This window comes from Micrasema longulum, unplaced genomic scaffold (assembly GCF_059751315.1).
Source record: "Micrasema longulum isolate JH-2025_06_02 unplaced genomic scaffold, ASM5975131v1 h1tg000144l, whole genome shotgun sequence".
Classification (NCBI taxonomy): domain Eukaryota; kingdom Metazoa; phylum Arthropoda; class Insecta; order Trichoptera; family Brachycentridae; genus Micrasema; species Micrasema longulum.
The window spans coordinates 198,090-219,787 of NW_028277350.1; the positions used below are offsets into that span (position 1 = coordinate 198,090).

General features: G+C 30.5%; 1 protein-coding gene and 1 long non-coding RNA gene across 3 annotated transcripts; one reads left to right on the forward strand and one right to left on the reverse strand.

The window, feature by feature from the left end:
• The first annotated feature begins 6,411 nt into the window (after window positions 1-6,411).
• LOC148284163 (aromatic amino acid aminotransferase DDB_G0287711-like) lies at window positions 6,412-21,437 on the forward strand. 2 transcript variants are annotated; one of them, XM_088242566.1, is made up of 2 exons: window positions 6,412-6,850; window positions 21,020-21,208. In XM_088242566.1, the coding sequence occupies exons 1-2, from the start codon at window positions 6,601-6,603 to the stop codon at window positions 21,190-21,192; spliced, it is 423 nt and encodes a 140-aa protein (XP_088098692.1). In that variant the 5' UTR covers window positions 6,412-6,600; the 3' UTR covers window positions 21,193-21,208. The 2 variants fall into 2 exon arrangements, with proteins under 2 accessions (XP_088098692.1, XP_088098694.1); XM_088242568.1 differs by lacking the exon at window positions 6,412-6,850 and adding an exon at window positions 12,052-12,744 and having other exon boundaries at window positions 21,020-21,437.
• Window positions 15,042-16,229, reverse strand: LOC148284164 (uncharacterized). The gene is made up of 3 exons (XR_015825392.1): window positions 16,147-16,229; window positions 15,461-15,572; window positions 15,042-15,253 (listed from the first exon to the last, which is right to left on the reverse strand). It is a non-coding gene; the product is annotated as an uncharacterized LOC148284164 (long non-coding RNA).
• Window positions 21,438-21,698: the final 261 nt, after the last annotated feature.

Below are 21,698 nucleotides of genomic sequence, written 5' to 3' on the forward strand. Positions count from 1 at the left end.
AATAATGGAGCGAAACCTTTAAAACTAGTATCTATAGGAATCCAGGAAACGAACCCAGGACTTTAAGAATGGTAGACGAGCGCGTCAATCACTACACAACGAGGCGGAAGTATCTTACTAGCAATAGATCCGATAGTGTACTGTCAGTTCCAGGATGCAGACCTAAGTTCGCACAGAGGCACTCCTTGCATGTTGGTCCAAGATCCTTCAATCTTCTTACTAAGGAATAACAAAACATTAAATCACTGGTACAGTTTAAAGTAGGTTTGAGGTCTTGGATTTGCATGGAAGGAACAGATAGACACCTCTTTTTAAAAAATAATTAAAATTAAAAATAAAATGCATACATCAAATAAATCCTGTTTTCGTAATATCACCTTACGTTTATTTTGTTTTTCTTTTATTTTTCTTTTCTTCTCTTTATGGGGTCATATCATACCATATTTATAAGCTAGAAATTTATTGACAATTAAAAAAGGAATGGCCCACGCTCAGACGCTCAAGTCTTAGTGGGCATTTTTTCCAATTCATGTTATAGCTTAATTTTAAGACGTATTTTTGTAAGTGTATTTCTATGTAAATATATGAATGGAAAAATAAATAATATAAAAAATCTCTACTCGATTTCCGTATTCAGTATTTTTACCTGAGAGCAGCCATCGAGTACTTGTCCAGAATTTTGGCTCTATTTCACACACAGAACTGTATTCTTCATCGTCCTGGGCACAAAAAGATTACAATGTAAAAAAATATCTTACTAAAAGGTCTTATTACCTAAACCCAGGAAATTCCTAGCATGTCGAGACCCAAAATCAAAAACCTCTGTACCTGCATTGTAAAAACTGTGAAATAAATTAATAAATATATGATACATTCCCAGATTAATAGTTTTTTATGTAATAAATATGATAAATTAATTATTATGCCATTAAATTTCATATGGAATATGTACCGTCATCTAGCGATAAATAGAGAAGCTGTTTATTTGACAACACGAGCGCTGTAATGCCGACAGTAGGAATGAATAAATTATTGGTAATTTTTTGGTTTAAAACAAAGATAAGTGTTTATCTGAACCCATTCTAGTAGGCAAACTCTTTTCGAAACAAATTATAGATGTCGTTAATAAAATAAGATGCATAAATAATTTTATTATTATTGTTTTGAACTATTATAAAATTGTTACCTAACATATTAGTTGGAATTAATTAAAAAAATATTGTGTAAGAATTGTTATCTTTAACATACCATATGTCTGCTTTAAAATCGAACAAAGTTAAGTTGTTAAAGATATTAACTTTTAATATTTCACCTCGAAGATAAGAGCTATGCCGTCATAATGAAATATTATGTAATTTAAAAAAAAAACTTGTTAGAGGTAAGTTAGTGATATAAAAGATAGCATGTAAATCCTTGAAGTAAGTGTGGGCTCTTATGGAATCCAGACGCTATGAAATAAATGTAATTAAGTAAACATTTAAGTTATTTTGTTTAAAATTATTGTAAGTAATAAATCTGTAGAAATAATATAATTATCTTCATTCTGTACATATAGCACACTGAGTATATTAAAGACAATCAGGAAACCGAGTTCGAATTACGATACTTATAGTCCTTAAAATATAGCTTGATTAGAATGACAGCTGTCAAACTAATTTCATTAGTGCTGAGAAATTACTGATCACTGATCAAATCGATTTTATCAGTTATTTCATTCAATCATGAAACTCTGTTTCCGAAAATTGATATAAAAATGCAAAAATAAGCCTGTTATAGTGTGTTTAACACAATTATTCACCAAAAATAAGACATTTATACTTTTTTCATGAACAACATAAAATGAACTATTTTTTTATTCGATCAATTTACATTGATCAATTTGTCCCATCTCTAACATTTTTGCAAAATTATGTAACCTTGTGTTAGGTTTATTTTTTAGTTTAAAAGCTGATTTTATATATTAATGTTGATTTATGTGTCAAGCATTGTATTGAAGAAGTGATAGAATGTGAATTTTTCTTCTATGCCTGATACTGAACCAGTGTAGTTGCGTGCGATACTCGGTCATGTGGTCAAATTTGCGAAGATCAAAGATATAACGAATACAAATATTCTGCAATCGTTCTAATTTATCAAGTAATTCAGAGTTAGCATCTGGATAACATACATACGCACAGTCAAGGAGTGGAAGAAGTAAGCTCTGGACTAATGTTTGCTAAACATTAATTGGCAAGAAATTCTGTAATCTTATATGTTAGTGCAAACTGCTATAAAGTTTACAACTAACTTCGTTAACCTGATCGTGTCACCCTAAATGTTTATGAATGATAATACCTAAATTTTTGACTGTAGTCATAAATGCAATTTCTGTACCATCTATTTTGAAAAGAGGAAGCGTGGAAAAATTCACTTTTGAATACATTTGTTTACTACCAACGAGTACAATTTGATACAAAGACAACAAAACATAATAATAAAACTAATATAAAACTTATCTCACTTGACCCCTACGACTGAATTGTACAAAAAAACACGCCAGTTCTATTTATGCAAAGAAAATTATTATAAAAGAAAGTAGGAAGAAACAATGGTATGTAGTAGACTTAGTGGGAGTGGAAGCGGTAGAAAGGTGTTTATAATTGAATATGATTCAGTGATCGTTTGAAAGAAGACAACCTTTTATCAAAGAAATCAAGACTGGTATGTTTGTTGGCAGACCTAAGAAATCTGGGCATAGAGGAATGAAAACCATAGTTAGTTCTATGGTTATCGGTATGAAAGAGTAAGTTTTGTCTGAGGTTTCTAGTTGAGATATTTAATTTTACTGAGCTCAGTAGTTCAGGCGCATCAATGAGTGAGTTGAGAATTTTAAATAGGACTAGAAGGTCGGATTTATTTCGACGCTCTTGAAGAGAACGTATGTTCAAGCTAGTTTCTAACTCATTATACGTATATTGGTTTCTGGATACGCCCAACCTCCAGCCTATTTTTTTTTTAAATCGATGTTGAACTGATTGAATATTTTTGATGTAAACATCATAATATGGAGACCAGATAACAGAGGAATACTTTAGGTGCGGGCGAACTAGGGAACAAAAGAGAGTTTTAAGGGTTTTAAATAATGAACATACACGTTTTACCGTATCCTACTTGTATCTTCTAAGTTAGCGGTTCCTAATTTTTTTGGCTATGGAATTCTAACTAATCTTTTTTGGCGAAACCCTCTCTTGACACTAAGAGTTAATGAATTAAATTGTTATTTTCAAGACCCATTGTTTGCATGTTGTGATATTCACATTGAAAATAATAAATATACGACAGTCAGTCAAAAACTAACGCTTCCTATTTTTTTCTACTTAAATAAAGTTAGTGAAGTCAAATATTTGAATTTGGCGCTTTTCCTAGAACCTTCTTCAATAATCTACTGTAGTTATAACTTTCTGCGTCAGCAAGTGACAACACTGCAGTCGCTTGCAAAATGGCCGAGATCGATGTTCGTATTGGAGAGCGTTCTGCGATTGAATTCTTGAATGCAGATAATAAAACGACCATTCGCATTCATGAAAGACTGAAAAATGTCCTCGGTAAAGCAACAGTAAATATCGGCACTGTTGGACGATGGGTAGTAACGAAACTAAAGAACAAACACCGTTGGCTGACGATAAACGAAGCGGCAGACCGTTGACTGCAGTGACTTCATGCAACATTCAGCGAGTCAATGACATTATTTGTGGAGACCGCCAGATAACTGCAACTGAATTGTGTCGCGTTCTCTCCCTCGGAAAAGGCAGTGTGATGTCAATTATTTGACACCTGGTTTACTAAAAAATGTGCTTTTTACCGCAATGGAATTGTAGTAAATGTTAAAAAATCTAAGCTGTAAGCTTCGCATAATCGCTTCTTTACACGGTTCGCCCCTGTTACATACATTATATCCGTTATATATGTACGTTTATGACATTTATCCTTCATATTAATGAGATTGCTAATAAATCAATAAAATCGTCAGGTTATATTTTGAGAACGGTTAAAGATTTCAAATCAATTTTATCTTTCAAAACTTTTTATGTATCACTTGTCAGGAGCTAACTTGAATACAATTCAAGTATCTGGAGCCTATTTTACGGAGTTCATTCGTTAAAACTTGAGAGAGTGCAGAGAAAATTTTTACGTTTTTTTAGTTACAAGCTATCTATTACTATTGAATCTTTAAACGATGACTTCTTAATGAATACACTTGATTTGGAAAGTTTATCCAGAAGACGGAAACTGAGAGATTTAATGTTTCTCTTTAAGATAATAAATGGCATACTGGACTCTCCTGACTTGCTAAGTATGATTCAATTCCGAATACCTGTTAGGACTACTAGACTAATTATACTATCAATTTACCCATTCCAAGATTGCACAGTCTAGGGAACCAAATCAGTTGTATTGACATTTTCCACATTAGCCAAATGATGTTTAAACTTGCTATTAAGGAAATAGTTTAGGATTCTGACTGCTGTTTATGATTTATGTTAATTTGTAAAAAGAGAAAAACAAATATATAAATAAATACACGTCAAATATATTTACAAACGTATGACTAGATATATTTTTTTGTTTATAGTTTTTAAAATTGATATTTTTTTATTTATTTTATAATTTTCAATATTTTATTTTTTAAAGGGTTTATTGTTTTGTTTCTTTTTATATTTTATTTTTAAAACAGTTGAGAACCTCTGAGCTCTGATCAGGAGACAGTTAGTATTATACCCAGGGCATTCAATATACATTGCAACAATCCCAACAAATCATTGATTTATGATTTTTGCTATTTCGAATATACTGCGTTATCTTTATTTTTATTATTATAATTTATCTTTTTTACCTAAGTATGTCAAGCATTAAAATCCCAAAGTTATTATAAAGAATAATGTACAAAACAACTGTGTAATACGAGCATGTATAAATATAATGTTATTATATTATTTCATAATTTCGTAATAGAACACTGTTATGTTAAATGTATTTGTGTTTATGTTTATAAAAGGCATTTGTGCCGTGTACACACTAATAAATAATTAAAAATAAATACATATAAGGACGGGCATATTGCCTTAAGGCAGTTTCTTCCTTTCTACCCAAACCGTTTAGTTTCATAAAATTACAAGTACATGGACATATTTTAAGGAATTATACTTAATGTGTCCATTTGAGTGGGTCCTGTGAGAAAAAAGTGTCCGCGAACAAAATAAAGATGTTTAAAAAATGTTAAGAAACATTTGGAATTTCCTCCTAATAAAATTTATCTCTTTATTTGAAGATAAATTAAACAGCGGTCTTTATACTAAAATACCAAATTTAAATGATAAGAAAAAAAATAATTACATTTATAAAAAACAATTATCAATATACAGGGTGGCCAGAGAAGTGACGTTCGAAGATTAAACATACGTGTATTATATTGAGGGATATCCGAATCACCCCCACGTATGTTCCGCGATTTTGCGTAGTTTTTTGAAAATTTTCGACCGGATTGGTTTTCAATTTTTTTTTTATTTCTGGAAGTTTTTTTTAGGATATTTGTTTAGCAACTCATTTTTAAAAATTGTATTTTCACGCATAAATAATCAGCTTCGTAACATCAATAAAAGCAACAAAAATTTTGACCTAAAATGCAGAATTTAAGTTTGAAAGAGTTTTCAACATAAAATTAAAAATCTAAAAAGGCAATTCTTTTTTTAAGTTTCTGAGTAATTTTAAAAACTGTGATAGACTAAGCTTTTGTAATAATACAACAAAATAGTACTTAACGTGATATTATTTGCTGAAATCAGCCTTCAAAGATGGAAAAGTCCTAGGGATACTATATTATAGAAAGTGTGTGAACTAACAAAAAATAACTATGAGAGATAAAATGGCGACACAAGTAGTAGTATTTACAGGGTGAGAATTACTGAGGGATGTTCCACCTCAGTATCTTTGAAGGCTGATTTCAGCGAATAATAGCTTTTTAATTACTATTTTTTTGTATTATTACATAAGTTTAGAGTCTAGCGCAGTTTTAAAAATTAATCAAAAACTAAGGAATGGCCTTTTTAGATTTGTAGTTTTAAGTTGAATGTTCAAGTATGACTCGCTCGAGCAATTCTGCATTTTAGGTCAAAACATTTGTAGCTTTCATTACATTTACGAAGCTGATTATTGAATGCGTGAAAATTCAATTAAAAAAAAATAAGTTTAAAAAAACGCTGAAAAAACCTTCCAAAAATTAAAAACCGATCTAGTCGAATATTTTCGAAAACCCATTTAAAAAATCCTAAATCGAAAAGTACGCAGAATCGCGGAACATACATGATTCGGATACTCCACAATATAAAGCACCTACATTTTACCCTTGGACGTCACTTCTTCGGCCACCTGTATAATAGATTGATTAATTTATGCTTCAAATATTTTTGTATATAATTAGTATTGTGCCACTGTCGTATAAAAATGTTGAGATTTTAAATGTCTTGAGAATCATCAACAAAATTAATTAATAATCAATTTATTCGTAAAATATAGTCTGAATATTAAAATTGTACAGTGTTTGATTTATGATTTGATTTCATAATGTTTTCGAAACATGCAGTTCGATGTGCTAAGGGCCTGTCTTCGATTTTGGAAGCTTCAGAAGTGGCCGTAATTTATCAAAGAAAAGCAGTTTGGGATAATGGAAGACGTTTCTTCTCATCATCAGCAGCTCCAAGTCCAGCTGCAGAAGTCAGTACTGAAGAAAATAATAGCAGAAGACTTGTGGATTATTCTAAGTTTATCAGCACAAGATCTGTTTTCCGGGAGCCATCTATTTTGAGGGTGATGAGTAAGTCAAACATTATTTTTTTTAAAACATACAAGATGAAGTTTGTTAGTGAAAATTCCCATATAGTGGAAGTTCGTTGCAATTTATTATGAAAATAGAAAACATGTAAGTACCAGGCGCGTGCGGTGAATATTTTCAGTAGGAATGTTGACAAAAAAATCATGGTCTTTATTTTTGCATGGTAGTAGATAAAGAATATTGGTATATATTAAAATCAATATTATTATCCAATTCTTTACCATCTTATAAGTCCACAATATCAAGTTAATTTGTAGCTGCTCGTCAAACTATTATTGACAATTCAAATTCATAAATTTAAAAAAAAATACTCACTTGTTTATTTTTATTACCTTATACTTGGTTTTTATTTTTTACTATTATATCAAATTGCAATGTAGTATTGACAAATACGCATTTTATAGATACATATTTTTATTTCTTATTTTTTCGTAATAATAAATGCTTGCTTGTTTATTAATTTAACTTAAAAATGTCTTTCTTGCTTACCGCAACACTTTATTTATTGTTTGCTTTACAGAATTTAGGTCATAAGCTTATATCTTTGCATTTTTTGTTTATATGCTTACTGTTTTTTCTTGAATACCTTTGTTATTATTATTTATATTTTTTTTACTTTGTAAATTTTTTTATCATATCCTTTTTAACTAATTTCACATTTTTTTTCTGTATATTTTGTTTATTATTTAGTATGTTAGCATGTATTTCATTTTTATTTTTTGTAAATGCCTTTTGGGCGTTAATGAACAAAATAAATAAATAAAATAAATATACCTAGCATAGAATCGCTTTTGCAAAGTGTGCTCGAGATATTATATTACGAAAATGTTGCTGTATAAGTTTTCCATTGTAATAATTATAATAAACAGTTAATATTTTATTAATTAACGGAGCAAAGGAGCCGGTGCGTCTAGCGGTGAAGCTATAAACATTCGGACAGTACCTAAAACTCAAGATGTTCTTAAATATTTACCAAATTTCAAAAATACGCCATTTAAATATTTATGCCATATGTTATTGAGTCATTTTTCTTTGCATTACACGAGTTGGATGCTCATATTTCTACGAGTCTCGTAGAACATTTTTTATTTTTTTATTTATTAATTACATTAAACATACATTTGTTAAGGACAGAGACACAGTTTATAGCGACACAATCAGGAACGACCCATGTCTGTGAACTTGCTCCGACTCGCTAGAAAATCCGTGTTGAGTCGGGGCACTTGTAATGCATTCATTACCATACATTCACACACACACCAAAAATATTTCACAGCTTCCATGTCAACATGACATAAACTATAACGTACATATAATTGGCTTAATATTGCAAATATACTATGCAACCTTTATTTTAAAGAATTGATTCTTACCACTTCCTGTCCATCTCAACCGAACCTAATATCGTCAAAAACTAGGTTGTAACAAAAATTTTGAATATTTTTCGTCTTTAACTCGCAGCTTCAATGCTCACGGCGACAACATATATGCACAGCTCTAATCGACAGTGGTTAACACTACTATTCAGGTAATGGTATGAGAGTTATCATGGTATTCGGTATTAAGACACTTTATGAAATATGGGTACCTTCCTCTACTGACAAAGTTGGTAATTTGATTCAAAATTTAGCAAATTAGCCAAAAAACATTTGAAAAACTCATTTGTTTTGGTTTTGAAGTTCATATTGAGAATAACGTGTTTGGAAAAATAACTCATTTTTGAACTGCAAAATCATCCACAATTAGTGCTTTTTGGTGTAAATGAAATATGTCAACATGTTTTGCGTCCCCAAATCCTTATGATTCCATATTTTGGAAATAGTCGACTTTGGAAAAGAACCCCATAAATACGGTTTTTTATATTTTACATTAAATCTCATTGAAAATTGCCTTAATTTTCATGTAAGTACAGTTTTTCAAAAACAGTTATTTTTGAAGATAAGCCAATTTACATGAGTTATTACTACGCCTTGCATAACTAGTGATGGTTAAATAATATTACACGTTTTTCTAAGTTTACTCCAAATCGAAGTTTTAGAGTTAAAAATATTTGGATTTAATAATTTTGTTACAGTTAAACTTTTATTCAGTTGGAACGGCGTTCTACTTTTGTCACGGTTGCAAAACAACAGTTTGTTGATGTTTTAAGTTTTGTTTGAATTAGTGATGTGCTTAATCGGTTATGATCATCTAATAATTCGATTATTTTTATTGAGTATTATTATTAGATTGTAGCTTTAATTTACTCATTTCAAATTTGACATAGTTGGAGATAAATTCTCCCGAGCGATTACGAAGATACACTACCGACCCCCTCACCATCAAGTTTTCAGGTAGGCACATCGATATGTAACGTCGAGACTAGCACCTCACAGTACACCAGGGGCGAACCGTGTATAGAAGCGATTATGCACAGCTTACCATTATATTTGACTAACCATAATAAGGTTTTCTTGTTACTTTATTTACAGAAAAACAAATAAATAATTATTATTTATTTTAAATCATTTCCACCGTTTGTATTTTTATCCTGATATAAATATAAATTTTAATAAAGCGCGCCAGCGCCTGCGGTGAGCCAAGAAACTAGCCAATTATTCCAGCTTATTTTTTCATACAAATAAGTATACTATATTTTGAATGTATTAATCCCAGTGCGGGTTTTTTCTCAGAGATTAAACTTGCAGATTGCACAAATTATTTGAAGATTCTTGATTTGGAAAACAGTATTTCAAACATTGTTTCCTAAGGACTATTTTTCTTTGAGATGGTACTTTTGACATAAGCCCATAATTACTTTCATGCGTCATATTGCAGGACATATAGCGCTCCGTGCGGCCGTTTTTAGCACTAGTAATTACTAGAACAATGCGGCCAGTTGACATTTTATTTTATTTTATTTTATTTTATTTTATTTCATTTTATTTTAATTGAATACCTAATATCGACTGAATTCATGGTGGTATTTTTTATTTACTTTTTAATGAATTGTGTATTCAAGTAATAGATAATATAAATGTATATAATATAATATATCACAAAGTTACATCGTTTGAACTGATTTCATGGGTGAGAGTTGTTGTATCACACAGAACCACAGAAAACTATCAATTTTTAGTATATAATATTACTTACATTATATTATGTACCTCCTATGTAGGTACAAAAATATGATATTTTTTTATAGCTTACCTGTAAATAAAATCACCATTCGCCACTGCGGTACACATCGATACCCATTAAAACATACACCACCCAGAAGTTTTTGTTTGAATGACAATCTTTTTTTTTAGAGGAATAACCCGCTAAGCCTCTATTTGAGGCTTGTCAGTAGGTAGGATAGAGAGGATATGGAAGCAGGTAATGAAAAATACACCACAACATCCAGACCAATTGAGAAAAAAATCTTTCTTGGGTTTCTTTCTTGCAACTGGCGGGAATCGAACCCACGACGCCAGTTTCATAGTTGACCGTCTAACCAACTGCGCCACGGCCACGCCACATTATTTTTTTAATCGTTCTGAGGTGGCAAGTTTTAACAGCCTATATAAAACATGAGAGATAAGTAAGTAAATTTTAAAGTTGAATTTATATTCTGACAAAACTGTCAGTTTTGAAAATTAACGGCTTGATGCAGTGGCTATACTGGCTAGATGCTGCCGTATTCACATATAAGAGCATTTAAGCGTAAAAACATTGCCACCATTGAAGGTAAATTGAGATTATATTTTTTCCATTGATTTTACTATTTTACCGAGAATTCATATCGAGATGCCAAAAAATTCGGCTTTGTAGATTATCAAAAACAAAAGTTTAGCTCACCGTCCTGGTAATTATCAAAAGCCATGTAAAAATAATGTTCAAGCGAGCATTTATTGTTTGAATTGAGATTTATTGGAGTTTATAATCACTTTGAAGTGGCTGTTTTTTATCCCGGGATCCCAATTAAAACATAAATAAGAACTCTTTTAAATTTTAATTTAGTAAGGAACACGGATTACATTTTCGGCGTCATTCATTGGTTGGATTCTATCATATGACGTCGAGATGACAAGTCAGTAGAACATACCTAGGTAGATAGAGATAGTCCAGAAGTTGAGTATATCGTCTCGGTAGGTATGTACCGATGAAGGTAGCCTTTATAACCGCGGCCCAGGAAAGAATAGGAATAATTTTATTTTTTTATTAAAAAAAAAAACAGTAAGATGAAGGCAGACTAGGGTTCTAAGTATATATTATAGCAATGTTTCGGGTATTTCTTGAAGGTGGTTTTATTGTTAAAGGATAAGTTATATTTACTATAGCTTTAATAATAATAATAAAAATAATATTATTAATAAATTTCAAAAAGAGAACATGTTTTTGTAAAATTCTAAACATATCTACTTTTACACACCTAGTAAATGTTATCACTGTAACTCTCCAAAAAAAGAGACTAACTCTTGTGCTTGGAGAGTGACTTACACTGTTTTAGTTGTTTATTTATTGGAGTTTATATAATTTTAAATACGAGTACATGAGAAAGAAAAATAAAAATAAAAACATAGGATATATAAATAAAAAACAGTAATACATTCATACTAATTAAAATTAAATGTTGTTTTTACACGTTTTCAAAAAATTTCTTTAGATTAACTTTAAATTTATTTATTTAAATATTATTTTTAATAGTTTTTAGTTCATTGGGAAGGTTATTTTATTTTTTTACACTTTTGAAGACAAAGCTATTTTGACCATGACTTGTGTGGAATTTAGGAATTTTAATATTATGTTGGTATCTGAGTGACTTATTCATCTCAACTTCTTTTATTTGATCTTTTTTTGTATAAAAGAATTTATTTTATAAAGAGTGTTTCCTGTATGAACCTTAAATATTTTATAAAGACTTTCCGTATTGAATGTTTAGGGTTTCTTAAGAATTACTTTAATAATTAATCTTTAAATTTTATACTCTATTGGTATTTTTATTTTAAGCATTTGTTTTATGTTGTATTTTTGTTTTGCATGCAGCGTACACATTTAACTGTTGAAAAGTAAGAAATCATGTTTTCTGTGATCATTTAGTATAATTTCATGTAATATTTTTCAATGTTTTTGTTCCAAAATATTAGCCGATTATTCGACATTTTAATAAACTTAAATATTTGGTTACATCTAATCGTTTATTCACACTGCTAGTTCGAAGCAGTCGTTTAAAATTGCAGGGTAAACGAACAATGATAAGCCCTTTGATAAGAGAAAATCATAGCAAGAACGAAAAATCGAAGTCAAGTTACACACACCAGTAGTTAACGAGCACCTAACAGATAGATATCACAGCAAAATAAATTGCTAGCAGTTAATCAGCAATTTTTTTTAAAGTGTTGCAAAAAAAATATTATAACTGTTAATGTGTCAGTGAAATTTTGAACCATTAAACAATATTTGTCTGTTGTTGGAGTTCCCAAAAGATTGTGTTATCATGGAGCGATAAGAAACAAGATAAATAAAAAAAAGATTAGTGAAATATTTCGAATTGCAAGTTCAAGTTGGTGTACGCAAATACAACATTTAAATCATTCAAATCGTGTTAACTAAAAGTGCTAAAACTTTTATTATCTGTAATAATTACAAATTCTAAATAAGTGACTTTAAAACCAACATGTTTTCAAAGGGAATTTATTGTTCCAAGCACGCTTTAAAGGCTACCAAAGATTTTGAAGGACTCATTGTTAGAACGAGGAACGTGTTTTCATCATCAGCTTCTCCAAGTCAAGCTGAAGTTCTTGAAGAACCAGTTGTTAAGACGACTTACAATGCGAGAAGGATAAAGGATTATACCAAATTTATCAGCAAAAACTCCTTGCTAAGGGAGCCATCGATTACAAGAATTTTAAGTGAGTTTTGAATGATTCGTGTGTTTATTTTTTACTAGCTTATTTTTTTGTTGTATTTACAATTTATTACATCGAGTTATAGCTACTTTTTTATGTCTTCTATTTTATTTGCACTAGCTATAATCTGTAACTTTTTAACTCTTGTGTGGCTGTGTGAGTATGTCCAAATGCTTGCAGACTGGCTGAATTTGCAATAGAGACAAAAAACACCTTTGAAAAGGGAATATGGGAGTCTGGGCATTTACAGGTCTTATGACCTGTCTTTGGCTGGTTTAAGTGGCCAATTTTTACACTGTAAAATTCACTATTCTGCCTACGTTTGAACACCCACAATTCCTCAACTGTTCCATCTGTTGACTTTTGTGAAGTAAAATAACAGAAACCTTTATCATGTGGGTGACATTCATCCGGCTGAACCAATTTAATTCAACGTCTGAAAACTACTTCACAAAACTCTTGCTACGCGGAGTATAAACGTGACTTCAATACAGCAATAAATCCCTGTAAGAGAGAGCACGAAGATAGAACTCATAACTAGAAAGACAGAAACGCTGCTCTATGGCCGATGTTTATGTGAAACATATTCAATCGATTATTTACAATGATGCATGTGAAATAACCATTGAATATAGTCATTGTCTAAAAAAAATTGGACAAACTCAAAACATTGTCGACAAATTGTTGTTCTTGAGTAACTATCGAGTAAAAAACACTCATCCAGGTATTAGGTTTTATCTTGCAGAACTGAATTCTCCATCCACCTGGATAACATTTAAAACTACTTTACACAAGTCAACAGATGGAAGAGTTGAGGAAATGTAGATGTTCAAACGTAGCCAGAATGGTGAATGTTACACAGTGTGTAAAGTGGTCACTTAAACCAGCCAACGACAGATCATAAGCCCTGTAAACGCCTAGGCTTCCATATTCCCTTTTAAAGGTGTACCTCTCTGTTGCAACAAATTCAAACGTTAATAAATAAATAATGTATGGAGGTGAGAGTGGCTGTGTATTTTAGAAAATTCACATAGGTGCAGTGAGTGTTCCTACGACTCTTCGTCTCTACGAGTACGTCTCGAAACCGGTGGACAATTAAAATTCAATAGGTCGTGTTAAACTAACATTATTTATTTTGTGGTTGATTTTTGCGTTTCACAGCAATGATAATGTCCTTGAAATAACCACTATGATAAGTAATTAGTATTTTTTAACATTAACTGGGCACAAACGTATATATATTTAAATATTAAATTGTGTTATCAACATTGTTACGAAATAAGTCGAAGTATCACAATGTTGTTCCGGTTTTAGAAATACTCGTACTAAAAATGGTATTTAAATTTTTTGCTACCGAGAAGAAAAACATTTGAAAATAGAATATGGAAGTCTAAGCATTTACAGGGCTTATGATGTGTCATTGGCTGGTTTAAGTGGTCACTATACACTTAAATTTGCAAGGATCATAGTCCATTGATCGATGACACATACGCCTACAATGATTTCACCTGAGATATAGAGCAACGACCGATGAAGCAAGTCATCATTTTATATATAAATATGAATTAACAGTTCAGGAATAAACTGGTAAATCCACATTTTTGTTTTAATACAATAAAATAAGGTACTGGAAGTTTCTATTTAAGAAATTAAATGCTTGGGTGTTTCTTTTGTCTAAAAGCGGAAAGACAAGCTTAAACTCAAAAATATTTTTTATATTAAATACAGTTCATCATATTCTGCAAGACTAACTAACGGTATTGCACATAAAACGTCCGTCTGCATAAGAGCAACGTCTTGCAGTACATTCACGCCATGGAGATATGAAGAACAAAGATATGTGGCGTTACCACGCCCTGTGGCCTCTTTATCTTTATCTTTTTCAGCCAAAGCAAGTCAGCCCAAAAAGTCAGCCAAATAGTCAGCTCAACCAAGTGACCCAGTTTCAGCATCATCCCCATTACTCTCGTGTTCCGTATATTTATTTAAAGTTTTAAATATAACAAAGTCTTGAAGTTTCAAGAACAAATAATAAGTACTTTTGCGGACTTTTTGCTGAAAGCAATATCTTCCAGCCAACCAAAAAACAGATTAGTCAAAAAGAAGAGATTGGTCAAATGTTTGTACTAAAAAAAACATAAATATGTACCAAAAAGATAGGTACATGCTTAAAATATAAAAAAACCTAACTAATTAAAATCAACAGCTATTTTTTCAATGGGAGATGAGACATTTTAACATTAATAAATAAAAAAATGTACACTTTGTTTTACATATTAAATAATGAAGAATGTGGATCAGATAATGAGTTTGGAAAGAGAGAGAAAGAGGAACCAAGAAAAAAAAAGGGATAAAAATATTTATTTGAAAAGTAAAAAAAAGCATTAAAAACTCAGGAAGTTCAGGATTCTGAGGATATATAATAATGTTTCAGGCGTTTCTTGAAGGTGCATTTTTTATATGAAGAGGTTGCTCATTCCAAAGTCTAGCAGCTCGGACGGAAAAGGAATAGCTGAAAAATGATGTGTTATATCATGGAAAGTGTTTTTTCCTGAGAAGAGAGAAGCGAAAGACCATTATCAGATCGGTAAATGAAATTCTCAGCAAGACATTTTGGAGCGCAAGGATTATGAAGAATATTATAAAGTGAGAGAAGTTGAAAGTTTATGCGCTGATAAAAATGAAGCCACTTGAGTTTGGAGTGAAAAAAAATATTTACCATGTAATAAATGCACCTTGGAACATCAGCATTGTGTCTTCTGTTAATTTCCAACTGAGGTAGAAGCTCTAACCCCCACCACCAGCGAAACTCATTCATACCGTGTAGCAATCTAAAATATTAAGACATGAATAATAAATATCTCCCCGAGGAGTAAAAATAAACTTGTATACAAACGTTTGGACATACTCAAAACATTAAGCTAAAATAATTTATATGTTTGTAAAAATAATAAACGTGTATATTTTGTAAGTAAATTCATTGTTTCATCAAGGAATTTAAAAAAGATTTCATGTAACAATCTATAAAAATATGTATTATAAATTATTATCCGTGACGTACGTATTTTTGTCTATAGACAAAAATCACAAGATCTTATTTGATAGTGTTTAAAAAATGCGTGTATCCTTGATTAACATTGTCGAAAGATACCGTATAATCGATTTTGATAAAATACCGATTTTCAGATATGTCTATTTTTAATTAGATTAGATAAATTAAAAATAATAATCTGTGTTAGTTGAGGTATTAAATATAAATATTTATATTTGTGTTATCTGTGGTGTGGGCCATGGCAAACACAAATGCCTCACTCACAAATGGTTCAGGTTCAATTCTTGTGAGAAAACTTATTTTAAAATTCATAAATCAATTAACTTTAAGGAACAAAAAAACATCTATATTACGTTCTCAAAAATGTTTTCCCCCTACGTTGCAAAAAAATTATATTTGTCGTTAGCCTCGTTATTTTCTTATGAGTCGGAGCAAGTACTATTTAATTACGCGACCTCTTTGCGAGTCAAAAAATATGTGGCCGATGTTTGTGTGAAACATATTCAATCGATTATTTACAATGACGGGGGACGCACGCATGTGAGATAACCATTAAATTAAGTCCTTATCTAAAAAAATTGGACAAACTCAAAACGTTGTTGACAAATTGTTATTCTTGAGTAGCTATCGAGTGAAAAACACTCATCAAGGTATCCAGGTTTTATCTTGCAGAACTGTATTCTGGCATCCGCCCGGACAATATTGAAATACAATGACACAATTTTAATACATTTACCGCTCTTATCAGTAAACTAAGAGTAAGTTAATAAAATTTAAAAGTGAAAAAACATGTTTAAAATAATTTTATTTGATTTTCGTTACTAAAAGTCTTTAAACTTGACATTGCGGCATGAAAAATAAAGTATTTATCATATGGACGATAATGTTTTATCTACTTTGTTTTTATTGCGTCACATTTGATAAAAAAAATTGAATTCTCATGTTGTTTACGAGTTTTGACAAGCCCTCTGACGATGAATGAAAAATATATTTTTTTAAATTTTTTATGCATGTAAATTATTTTTTTTTAAAGCACTAATTCTGTCTGAAAATAATTTTAATTAACTTCTATAAAAAAACAAGGACAAACTAAAGTCTTTTTTATATATTTTTTGTTTATTCCACTAATTGAGTTGATTTTTAAAATAATGATTTATCCATAGAATTAAAAATAGTTCAGAAGGAGCGTAGAATCATACTTGAATACATCGGACTGTGTCCAAAAATCCCCCCACTTTAGCCCACTTTCGCCGCGCGCATGCTTGAAGTCACCGCGTAATGTTGCCAGATCGCGAAAAATATAACCTCAACACAAATGTAAGATAATTATAATTAAAAAAAGCGATTTGTTAATTTCTCTAAAATTTTATTGTACACGCGGAAACACTGAACAATTTTTGAGTAATGCATTTGCTACTTACGCATAAAATGTGATCCCATCCTGTTTCTTTTTGATCCCAGCAGCATTTCTACACTTTAAAATGACACAACACGGCTTAGTTCAATTCAAATCGGGAGTTGCGTTCTGAGCGACGCCAACGTCTTACAAAGAAACTAATGGGTTAAAACGTAAAAGTACTCGTTTAAGAGTAGTTTAGTCACCTTATGTTTGATGCGCGTATGCGGCTTCTGAACTATTCTTGATTCTATGGATTTTTCAATAAATTATTATTGCAGACCTCAAATTAACTTTCAATTCAATTCAATTCAATTCAATTCAATTTATTTATTTTAAATATAACATATACATTACAAAAATATATTCAATACGTACATATTATAAAAAAGGAAAAAAAATACACGAAAGAGACTCATGTCAAAGGAGTCGAAGAATCCTGCTCCGGAAAACCCCTTCGGATACATGGAACAGATCAATATCCAGAGCGATGTTGTTCAACATAGCGGTAGCTCTTCCAACTGGCATAACCATAGGCAGGTTGGTCCTGAATATCGGAATATTATTGTGTTAATAAAAATTGCGTCCGTTTTTTATACTTAACCTCAAAATGTGCTAAACATGGACAAACATTATCACAGTAGAAAATAATTAAGTTGTATCCTAAATAACAAAACTATTGTTTTTTTATGAATAACTAACGTTTAAAGCTCTAAGATTCATGAATAAATTTGTATAAAAGAAAACTAATATGGCGCATCCGTGATCTTAATTAACCGAGCCCCTGAGCAGAGGTTGCCAATCTCCATCAAGCTAAATTCGGTAGGATTCCATAGATTCGTTATCAGCCGAAACAGTTTCACAAAAAATAATTAACAGTGCCAAAAACTGTTATTTAAGAAACAATTTTACATTTTTTCATTTTCATGGGGGAAGGAAGTGGCTACGACTTTGCCACTCTTAAACCTGTTTTTACTGTTATTTTAGTAATTTTAAACTTAATGATAAAATCTGTACCTTAAAGCTGAAATTCTGGATGACACATTTGTTAAATTGTTTAGGATAGCGGTTTGAAGTTGTAAAACTGTTTCAAATGTATCTCTCGAAGTGTTTTTTGGATTTGTAGGCTTTTACATAGGCTTTTTTAGACTTTCACAAAACGATGGAATTTCAATGTTTTTTGTTCTAACCGCTCGGCTCGCGCCCCAATTCCTCCTCGGACTTTAGTATAAAAAGTAATGTAGAATATTGAATGAAAAACGATGTCTTTTTAAAAATTTCTTCAGGCAAAATCATTAAATTACGTTCCATTTGTTAAAACATTATTTTTTAGAATAAGAGATAAATATTAATTTAATGGCATGATATTAATAGCAATAAAACAGTTATTGAAAGTCAACAGTATGAAAAAAAGCAATATAAAATAATAAAATTAACGGCGTAAGAAATGACATAATGGTTAAGTATGGTTGATTATGACAATAAGACTTATACCCGTATGCAGAGACAAAACACAAGGTGAGAAAGTACATTCCAATTAATCATGTGCAAAATCCCTCACTGCGTCAGAGGTAGGAAAAAATTGTGGAATTTATTCGGTATCCACTTCTTTAATACCAGCAAACCATTTACTTAAATATCGTTGAAAGAATGAGTATTATTACTGCACTACTGATGTTTTAGGACAAACTATTTCAGTAGTGGTATACCGGAGGACTCTAATGTTTTTGGCATTAATATAATATATAATTAATATAATATACATAATATATAAGAACAAAATGACATTCATAACTCAATTTTGCAAAAAATGTGACTTCCAGCCCTTCAGCCACAGAAACAATAACTACTTATCGCTAAAATATGTTACTAACTTTAATCAGAAAATAATTACAGATGGAAAAAAAAGTTTCATTATTATTAAGTTAATCTGCTGAGATTCCATTAAATAAAATAGAAACTATGAAATTTTGAAGGTAAATAGCAATTTCAATAATTCATCAATTTCAATAATAACCAGAAATTTATTTACCATTGCTAACCAATAAACGTATGTAATGTGTATGACGTACGCCCTAAGGATAAGTAGTATTATTTAATAATAAAAAAGATGGCAAAAAAGGTAGCTTTATAAGAAAACAGAAAAAAATTGTATTTGGTTTATTCGTTTATAATTGGATTACCTATATTGGGAGGGACGAAAAAGGGTAAAAAAATTATATGGAAATTTTAATAAAATTATTTTATTTGAAGTTCAACAGGGATACATAAAATACAAACCAATTTTAAATAAGCCATAACTTTGTATAGATAGTTATAAAAATATTACCATCGAAGAATAATAATTCAAACAACATTAAATAATAATGACAAATGAAACAATACAATAAATAACTCATTTGTGTTAGTTATCCATTTTGAGCTAGAGGCCCATTATTGATTCTTAGATTTAATTTTTATATTTTTTTCCATTTTCATTTGTTTTTTTATATATTGTATAACTTCGAACGTTAAAAATATAAAGAACTTGCTATCAAAAAAATGTAAAATCCGCTAAGGAAATTAAAAATATTTATAGTTTGAAAATATAAACAAAACATTAATCATAAAAAAAATACAAACTTTGCAAAAAACACCTATAATTGTGCTAATTTGTTTCATAAAAATGCCCAATAATATTAACGTACTCTTTGTAAATAAAACTATTTATCTGTTTTCTACAGGTTTGTGATATTATAATATCTAAAGAACAATATTTTAAAACCAATAAAAGAAAATCATGGTGATAAACCGGCCAAAGATTTGAAATGATAAGTTTCATTCACTGCTCGGATACATTTGGCTCAAGCAAACATGAGAACCAATTGAATTAGGGACACAAAAGATATGGAGATGCAAATGACACGAAGATGCGTAGATACGATGACCTAAATGAACCAAATGAGCAAAAGATACATTCGTTCAATTGAACTACATAAAAGATTCGGTAACTTTGGTGATGCAGATCAAGTGATACGTATCTTCTCGGTGACAGGGTCTAACACACGTCTACACTGAATTAATAGAATGAGGAATTCCAGCCCAACCCGTAATTAAATTTTAAAAATGTTTTCGTGTACACGTGAATATTTAAAAAATTTGGAGTAGAATAAAATATCTCAAAAACGCACGCAAAAATAAATAAAAAATGTTAAAAATAGTATTCATTTGAAAATCGTACATAATGACGTCACTCCTGATATCTACGTGTAGTATTTCCGGTTTCCACTTTAAAGCCCCCGCGCCTTGTAAGGAACGTTTTGACCATAGAAAAAAAAGAGTATAATTTGTATAATTTGACATTTCAACCAGAGATTCTGTCAACATTCTAGGTTTTTCTAAATCGAAACGTTCGTAATAACAACCATAATATTGAAATGAGCAAATTACGATCAACTAAATGAAGTAATCAAAGCAATATTCCATAGATTCTTGTCAGGTCAGTCAAAGTAAGAACGCCAACCGTTTCATGACGTCACTACTGAAAAGTGACAAACTGATTACAGTCATTTGGCGCGGTATTTGAATTATGTAACATTAAAAAAATCTTATCTTTGCAAATAACGCACAAAAAAATAAAATATTTTTACTTAGTTAAATAGTACGCTAATAGAAAAAAAAATAGAAAACAGTGGAATTCCTCATTGTGAATTATACTGTACAAGTACATCATATCTGTAATTTGTCTCCTAGTTTATAACGTTTCTATTTTAAAATACTATAATTCGTCTTCAAAGATTTATATGTACCTTCTTAAAATATTGAAATAATGTGCTAATGATTTCTTCCAGCAAAGATGTCCTACAAAACTAAAACTAAATTGATATCTCTCGGAGAAGGTATGCCAAATGAGTTGCTGTTTCCGTTCTCTGAAGTAAATGTAAAACTGAAGGATGGCACAAATGTGACTCTTAAAGATGCAGAATTAGCCAACGCACTGCAATATATTCCATCACAAGGGTAAATCATTTTCATTCTAACATTACTTAATTTTATATGAAACGAGCTGAACCCAGCAATGCTTTGGCATTGCTAGATTTCAGTACTTAGTAGTATATATATTAAATTGGGTTGTGGTCCCGTGGCTAGTGCCTCGGACTCATGTCTTAAAGGTCCGTGGTTTGAATCCCACTCTACCTCAACTTGATTCCCATTTTCGAATAGTGAGTTATTTACAACTCGTTAAAAATGGCCCTCAAAATGAAATATTTTGGTTAATCATAAAAACGCAAATATTTTATATTTTTTCAAATGGAAAGTTTGATATTTTTTGTTTTATTTATTTATTTATGATACGACACAAGAGCCTTTTACAATGAGATCAGTTAGATGCGCCCTTGAGGTATTATATTACGAAAATGGCGCAATATAAGTTATCCATAATTATTATTATTATTATATACAAAAATAAAAAAAACAATATTCAAACATGGATTTATAAAAAGAAAAATAACAAGAAAAAAACATATA